The sequence below is a fragment of the Sorex fumeus genome, unplaced genomic scaffold, assembly GCF_029834395.1.
Source record: "Sorex fumeus unplaced genomic scaffold, SorFum_2.1 ptg000122l, whole genome shotgun sequence".
In the NCBI taxonomy this organism is placed as follows: domain Eukaryota; kingdom Metazoa; phylum Chordata; class Mammalia; order Eulipotyphla; family Soricidae; genus Sorex; species Sorex fumeus.
Genome location: NW_026606179.1, coordinates 21,629,359 through 21,638,111, shown reverse-complemented (window position 1 = coordinate 21,638,111; position 8,753 = coordinate 21,629,359). Strand labels below are relative to the sequence as shown.

At 54.2% G+C, this 8,753-nt stretch overlaps 1 protein-coding gene across 1 annotated transcript; it reads left to right on the top strand.

Moving 5' to 3' along the window:
• Positions 1 to 7,850: 7,850 nt before the first annotated feature.
• On the top strand, positions 7,851 to 8,753 carry FFAR1 (free fatty acid receptor 1). The gene has a single exon (XM_056136537.1). The coding sequence runs from the start codon at positions 7,851 to 7,853 to the stop codon at positions 8,751 to 8,753; it is 903 nt and encodes a 300-aa protein (XP_055992512.1).

The following is an 8,753-nucleotide window of genomic DNA, read 5'->3' as shown; positions in this document are numbered from 1 at the left end:
TGCGATAGGGTGGCTGAGCTGGGAGCCAGCCCAGATGTTGCCACTGGACTGCTGGGTCACAGGATGCCTCCTCCCCTCCCCTCCTCCACCCGGGTCCCACACCCAGTTATACCTTCTGGGTAGAGAGAGCTGAGACCCACCCAGTGGCTGTGTTCCTTCTCGATACTGGCCACCCAAAGGCCTGCCCCTTGTCCTCCCTGCCCAGGATGTACTAAGGACCCAGCGTGTACAAGAGCCCTACATGACACCCCCCTCCCCGCTACCCTCAACCCCCCCCAATCGACTGTCCCCCCCCACTTCTCACTAATCATAGGTCCCCAAGATGCCCCCAGGGCAAAACCCAGGTGTAAGAGGGACCCAAGCAGGGGAAGGAAGTGGGAGTCTGCACTCATTTCTGGGCACTCCAGACACACAGTCCCGGGAGGGGCCCCCCAGCCCCCAGTGCTCTCGTGGTCTAACACAACAGTGCACCCCCAGTACGGGCCAACACACAGCAGTGCTGCACAATAAAGGTGCCTGGTACCCCGCAAGACCAGCCAAGTCATTCTGTAGCGTCAGACCAGGTGCGAGGATTGGAGTGGGCAGTGCAGGGCTGGGGTGGGGGAGGGTCCCCCCACAATCCCCCCAGTAGGGTGGATGTTCAGGCTCTGAGGTACCTAAGGCTGGGCCATGACTCCTGTCCCCCACCTGCCCAGTGGCCTTGGGCCAAGTCCACTGTCTTCTCTGAGTCTCAGTTTCTATAGCTGTGATATGGGGAAACTGTCACCTTTCCCAAGGGAATTTCAGGTTGGGAGTGAGTTGCCTTCACAACTTCCACAAGGGCCTCCAGGTGAGAAGTGAGGTACCCTCACACCTTCCAGAGGGATCTTCAGGTAGGAAGTGAGATGCGCTCCCATTATAAGTCCCAGAAGACCTTAACAGGGCTAGTCCCGACAGGCTGAACGCTGCCTGATTTACATTCGCTGCAACAGCCCTGGAGAAAAGCCCCTGATGCTTCTGCCTTCTCCCTCATCCCTCCAGTGTCCCTCATTGGGCCTCCTCTCTGGGGGTCCTCCCAACCACTGCCCCCCTCTCCTGTCCACAGACTGGAGACCATTCCTGGGGAATGGGCTGTCCCTGGATCTGTGGCAGAGTCAGGGTCCAACCCCCACTTCTGCTGTGAGGACACTGTTAGTCCTTCTGCAGGTAGGGGAGAGCTTAAGAAATCTGCACGTGACTAACGGAGGGTAGCAGGGGTGTAGGGGGTCTGTGTCCCCAGCACAGGACCAGCTGTTGGGGTGCAACAGAGCTATAGCACTGTAGCACTGTCCTCCCGTTGTTCATCTGTTTGCTCAAGCGGACTCAGTAACGTCTCCATTATGAGACTTCTTGTTACTGTGTTTGGCATATCGAATATGTCACGGGTAGCTTGCCAAGCTTTGCTGTGCGGGCGAGATACTCTCAGTAGCTTGCTGGGCTCTGCAAGAAGGGCAGAGGAATTGAACCCAGCTCAGACAAGCCAGCCTCAAGCAAGGCAAACGCCCTACTGCTGTGCTATCGCTCCAGACCAACAGAGCTAAGGCAGATCGAATTTGGGAGACCATGAGTCCAAGACTCTAGGGCATGACTTGCTGGAGGGAGCCCAGAGGCTGAAGTTTGGCACAGTTCTCATCGGCCAATGGGCCCTTCCCCTCCTGTCCGTGAGCCTGACTGTGGCCCTCAGTCTGTTGTCCTGGTGGCCGTCACAGGCCCCCGAAGATGGATGCTAGGGCCCAGGCTGCCCTACCAAGCCCCCACCCCACCGTCCTCCCAGGCTGCAAACAGTTGCCCCTGAACTGTGGGTGCCGATGACCCGCTTCTTTGCTCTCGCTGGCCCTCACCCAGCAGATGATGCCAGCAGGTGGATGCTAGGTGGGCAGAGCCAAAGCTGGACAACGGCAGCCCCTCCACCCCCGGTGCTGGGTCCAGGAGACAGAGCCCCCAGCTCCCTTCCCTGCTTCTGTGGGAACAGCAGGGGGCAGTTCGCCTCCCCCTCCCCCCCCGGAGGAGCAGGACCAGGATTGAGAATCCATTTCGTGACGGCAGGAGGGAAAGTGAGCCAGGCTGTTTGGTAGAGGCCTGTCGCTCTGTGGTCCCCACTTGCTGTCCGGGAGATGCATGTCCAGGGAATCGGCTCACAGAAGCCTTTTCTGGGTGACTGGGGGAAGGGGAGGAACATCATATATCATGGGGGGTGGCTGGAACCCCCTTGACATGGAGCTGTCACCCGATATTGCAGGTAGCTGGGTGGGTGATGAGAAGGACTGAATATCACACACAACAGACAGATGGACACACACACACACACACACACACAAACACACTTCACGGTAACAAAGCCGACGGGTTTATTCCCACACAGGACACCCCAGAGAGTGGGACCCGGGTAGCCTCATGAACTGGGACTGAGCAGATCTGCACACATATCTATCCGGTGACTTCAGGACGTGTTTCTTTTTACTTTTTTTTTAATTAGTGAAAAACCATGAAGTACAGTTGTAGACTTACAAATTTTTGTGCTTGGGTTTCAGTTATACAATTATCGAATACCCATCCCTCTACCAGTGCCCATTCTCCACTACCACTGATCCCAGTATCCCTCCCACCCCCAACCCCCATCTCACCCTGCCTCTGTGGCAGAGCATTCCCTTTTGTTCTCTCTCTCCTTTTGGGTGCTGTGGTTTGCAAAAGAGGCATTGAGTGGCAATCATGTTCGGTCTATAGTCTACTCTCAGCCAGCACACATCTCCAATCCTGGGAGGATCCTCCCAACACCCTTTATTTGGTGCTCCCTTCTCTATCTGAGCTGCCTTTCCCCCTAGTGTGTGCGACTGGCCTCCAAGCCATGAAGTAAACCTCCTGGTACTTATCTCAGCTATTCTTGAGTGTTAGTCTCCTATTCTGTTACGTTATGTTCCCCAGATCAATGCAATCTTTCTATGTCTGTCCCTCTCTTGCTGACTCATTTCACTTAGCATGATACTTTCCATGTAGAACCACTTGTATGTAAATTTCATGACTTCACCTTTTCTAACAGCTACATAGTATTTCATTGTGTAAATGTACCAAAGTTTCTTTGACCAGTCGGGTTTTATCCAGATTCTGGCTATTGTAAAGAGTGCTGCAATGAACAAACAAGTGCAGATGTCACTTCGACTATACTTTTTTGCCTCTCCAGGATATATTCCCAGGAGTGGTATTGCTGGGTCAAATGGGAGCTCAATTTCTAATTTTTTGAGAATTGTCCATATTGTTTTCCAAAAGGGCTGAACCAGTCGGCATTCCCACCAGCAATGCAGGGGGTCCCTTTCTCACCACATCCATGCCAACACCAGTTGCTTTTGTTCTTTTGGATGTGGGCCAGTCTCTGTGGTGTGAAATGATATCTCATTGTTGTTTTGATCTGCATCTCCCTGTTGATTAATGATGTAGAGCATTTTCTCATGTGCCTTTTAGCCATTTGGATTTCTTCTTTGAGAAAGTTTCTGTTCATTTCGTCGCCCCATTTTTTGATGGGGTTGGATGTTTTCTTCTTGTGGAGTTCAACCAGTACTTTGTATATCCTTGATATCAACCCCTTGTCGGATGCGTATTGGGCAAATATCCTTTCCCATTCTGTAGACAGTTTTTGTATTTTGGTCACTGTTTCTTTTGAGGTGCAGAAGCTTCTTAGTTTAAGATAGTTCACAATTGTGCCCCAGAAAATCAACTACCTAGGAATTAGCTTAACTAAGGAAGTAAAGGACCTGAACAAAGAAAACTACAAAACGCTACTTCAGGAAATAAAAGAGGACACGAGGAAATAGAAAGATATCCCCTGGTCATGGATTGAGAGAATTAACATTGTCAAAATGGCAATACTTCCCAAAGCACTGTACAAATTCAATGTGATGCCTATAAGGATACCCATGACGTTCTTCTAAGAAATGGAGCAAACACTCCTGAAATTCATATGGAAGAATAAACCCCCATGAATAGCTAAAGCAATTATTGGGAAAAAGAAAATGGGAGGAATCAACCTCCCTAAATTCAAACTCTATTACAAAGCAGTAATAATTAAAACAGCATGGTACTGGAACAAAGGCAGAGCCGCAGACCAATGGAACAGGGTTGAATATACTGACATCTCCCCCCAAGCATATGATCATCTAATCTTTGATAAGGGAGCAAGAAATGTGAAGTGGAGCAAGGAAAACCTCCTTAACAAATTGTGCTGGCGGCCATCTTTACAGCATTCAGCCGAAGAGAAGGACTACATAGAGGGCGGGATCCACAGATCCCGAAGGAAAAAAAAAAACACGTTCCAAAAAGAGCCGAGATCATCGGGAAGTCCCAGATGGGGTAGGTACCGCATCCCGCCTCCCCCAGATGGAACCCCGGTGACCAGAAGCCTCTACAAGCACAGCTCGAGTATGCGGGAACTAGGACTTTTCCTCAAAACCGCGCGACCGCATAAGCGGCCGCGCGAGATCTCTCTATATACAAAGTGAACCATGGGAAGTAAACCACCCAACGTTTCTCTCTGAAAATCATAGTTAAGTTTGGAGCACGGCCACAGACCCAGAAACACAAGGACTTAATGCATAACCCAGCAGCTTGGAGCAGAAAAGTGAACGGGCTATGCGTTAATCCAGGCCATCATGTCTGTCCGGAGGGGAAAGGGTGTTGCCCCATTTGCCCTCTCTTCTCTGGAAAGAAGGATGGCGGTCGCATGGGGGCCTTGTGGACAGCAGGTATGAGCCGGGGGTGTGGGGGCGACTAAAACATGGGAAGGGGGGCGTTCCGGTCCGTCCTTCACGCCCTACCGAGGCCACCAGTTGCCCCTCACGACCGGCTCTCCAGCACGGCCACAGCCCCAGAAACACAAGGATTTAATGCAGAACCCAGCAGCTTGGAGCAGAAAAGTGAACGGACTATGCGTTAATCCAGGCCATCAAGTCTGCTGGAGGGGAAAGGGTGTTGCCCCATTCGCCCTCTCCTCTCTGGAAAGAAATATGGCGGCCACATGGGAGCCTTGTGGACAGCAGGCATGAGCCGGGGGTGTGGGGGCGACTAAAACCTCATGGGAAGGGGGGCGTTCCGGTCCGTCCTTCACGCCCTACCGAGGTCACCAGTTGCCCCCCGCAAACGGCTCTCCAGCACGGCCACGGCCCCAGAAGCACAAGGACTTAATGCAGAACCCGGCAGCTTGGAGCAGAAAAGTGAACGGACTATGTGTTAATCCAGGCCATCATGTCTGTCCGGAGGGGAAAGGGTGTTGGTCCCTTCCGCCCTCCTCCCTCTGGAAAGAAAGATGGCGGCCGCATGGGAGCCTTGTGGACAGCAGGTATGAGCCGGGGGAGTGGGGGCGACTAAAACCTCATGGGAAGGGGGGCGTTCCGGTCCGCCCTTCACGCCCTACCGAGGCCACCAGTTGCCCCCCACTAGCGGCTCTCCAGCACGGCCACGACTCCAGAGCACAGAAACCAATTTCTTAACTATCTGACTTTCAGTAGAAATACTTTCAGGGTCAATAAGTAAAATAGCAGAAATCCAAAACCAACATTTAATTCTTGAACCCAGCTGTAGAAAGCAAATCACTTCACAATGCTTTTTCAGCATGTCTGATTTGGTGGGGGGGGGGGTAAACTCTAAATAATAGTGGTGAATCTTTTATTGAAACAATGAATCTAATCAAAGCAGATAGAGTGTTAACTAGAATTCATCTGCCCCACAGGGACTGGGAGGGGTGGGGGGTGGGGTTTTATTGGGGTTCTTCATGGTAAAAAATAAGTATTGGTAAAGGGAAATGTGTTTGATATTTGCATGACTGAGACCTAAACCTGAAAGCTTTGTAACCTTTCCCACGGTGACTCAATAAATAAATAAATAAAAAAGAAAAGAAAAAAATTGTGCTGGCAAAACTGGACAGCTACATGCAAAGAACTGGGCTCAGATCTCTGCCTAACATCATGTACGAAAGTAAGATGAAAATGGATTAAAGACCTCAACATCAGACCAGAACCCGTAAGGTACATTGAAGACAAAGTTGGCAAAATCCTCTATGACATTGAAGCTAGAGGTATCTTCAAAGATGTCACATCACTGGCCAAGCAAGTGAATACTTCTTTTTGAATTGAATCACCTTGAAATACACAGTTACAAAGTTGTTCACTATTGAGTTTCAGTTATAAAGTTCAAAACATGTTTCTATCCTGAGACTTCAGGACACATTTCTGTCCTTTGACTTCAGGGCACATTTCTGTCCTGTGACTTCAGGACACTTTATGTGGTTGTCACATGGGGGAGGCTTTTAAGTGGGATTTAGGTAGATGACTAACAGGCATGCATTACATCACTAAAGTGTTTATCTTTCATTGACTCATGGCTCAGACAGAAAAGTCCCTGAGGGTGGCAAACCCCACAGAAACCATATTCCGATGAGATGCAAAAGAGGTCGGTGCCCCGAGGATAGGAGCTGAGCCCATCTGCTCCTGCTCTGTCCCTGTTGCTTGTCTCATTCTTTTCAGGCAAATGCAGTTCCAATGCAGTTTCCAAGGGTTCTGGATGCACCTCTGCTCTGCCACCTGCCTCTCCGTCCAGTTCCCAGCTCACTGGCACCCCAGCTGACCCCTCACTAACTACTGTCCTGCCCCCATGTGACAAGAGGAATGCTGTATTGTCAGGCTGAGGCAGAGAGACATGGAGAGACAGAGATGGAGACAGGCCCACCAGAGACAGCTGGGGTTTTTCCCATCTCTGAAAGAGCCTTCTGGAAAGCAACAGGGACTGGAGGTGCGGAGGGCACAGAGGACATCTGTGCCGGAGTGTGTCTAGCCTAGTGCCCATACAAGTGTCTAGGGAGGTGTCCCCATGTCCCTGCAGCCAGAGAGAGGCTGCTCTGGTCTCTCCACACGAGACTGTGTCCCTCATCGCCTTCTATGGCGAAGAGCAGGGGTGCAGGCTATGAGCATACAGGGAAGAGCAGGGATGCAAGTTGTGGCTTCTCGAAGAACAGTGATGCAGGCTGTATGCCTGTGGGGAAGAGCAGGGGTGCCGGCTGCATGTCTGCGGGAGGAGGGTGGGGGAGATGCTGTTTGCTGGGGTGCCTGCTCAGTCTGCCAAGCAAATAGCTGAGCTTCTGCTTCTCCCTTCCTGTGCTGGCCTGTCTCCATGGACTCTCTCCTTCAGTGTGGCCCCAGCTCCCACCAGGGATGCCCCATTAGCTGCTCAGCCAGGCTTCCAGTGCCTCGGCTAATGGCCCTGCACCCCGCCCTTCCCTGTCTTCCGGCTCACTGCCCCCTGCCCCTTCGCTCAGCATCCCTGGGCGGCCGCAGCCCTCAGAGACATCTGGCAGCACCAAGGGTGAGTCACCTCCACCCACCACCGCGCCCCACCCCAACTCCTTGCTTCAGGGCCCCCTGAAACCCCCTACGGCCACTTCTGGTGCCATGATGGCATTGCCCACTCCAGGCTCTCCCCGGGTGCCATCCGCTGGTTCTTGGCCCTCAGCCAGACGGCACAAACCCACCAAGCCTTGCACCGCGGCTGACAGGTTCTGTGGGTGGTGGGGTGAGAGGCGCTAACGCAGGAGCGTGCTTGTGTTGGGAAGAGCACCGCTGGGAACACTGGCCCCTTCTCTCCCCAGGGTCTCAGGACCAAGAGTCCGTTTTTCTGGAGGGAGCCCCCGCTTCCTGCCTGTCTCCAGCTCCTGTTTGCAGAGGTGATGGAGGTGCCCCACGCCGAAGGATTCTGACCCGGGCTCCCAGGGTTGCGTGAGCACCCCCACGGAGGGATCAGGAACTCCACCCAGCGCCCCCCATCAGCCCGCGGGGAGCCCCGCCGCCGGCCCCATGGACCTGCCCCTGCAGCTCTCCTTCGCCCTCTACGTGGCGGCCTTCGTACTGGGCTTCCCGCTCAACGTGCTGGCCATCCGGGGGGCCGTAGCGCAGGCCCGGCTCCGCCTCACGCCCAGCCTCGTCTATGCCCTCCACCTGGGCTGCTCCGACCTGCTGCTGACCCTCTCTCTGCCCCTGAAGGCGGTGGAGGTGCTGGCGGGGGGCACCTGGCCGCTGCCGGTGGCGCTCTGCCCGGCCTTTGCCCTAGTCCACTTTGCACCGCTCTACGCGGGCGGGGGCTTCCTGGCCTCGCTGAGCGCTGGCCGCTACCTGGGCGCCGCCTTCCCCTTGGGCTACCAGGCCATCCGGAGACCCTGCTATTCCTGGGGAGTGTGTGTGGCTGTATGGGGCCTGGTACTCTGCCACCTGGGGCTGGTCTTTGGGTTGGAGGCTCCGGGAGGCTGGATGGACAACACCAACACCTCTCTGGGCATCAACAGGCCGGTCAACGGCTCTCCCGTGTGTTTGGAGGCCTGGGACCCCGCCTCGGCCGGGCCAGCTCGCCTCAGCCTCTCTCTCCTGCTCTTCTTCCTGCCCCTGTGCATCACAGCCTTCTGCTACGTGGGCTGCCTCCGGGCACTGGCCGGCTCAGGCCTGAGCCACCGCCGCAAGCTGAGGGCGGCCTGGGTGGCCGGAGGGGCACTGCTCACGCTCTTGCTCTGCTTGGGGCCCTACAACGCCTCCAATGTGGCTGGTTTCCTGTACCCCGACCTGGGGGCCAGCTGGCGCAAGCTGGGGCTAATCACCGGGGCTTGGAGTGTGGTGCTCAACCCGCTGGTGACTGGCTACCTGGGAGGGGGGCCCAGCCGGGGGACAGCGTGTGTGGCCAAAACCAAAGCGGGGACATCCCAGAAGTAG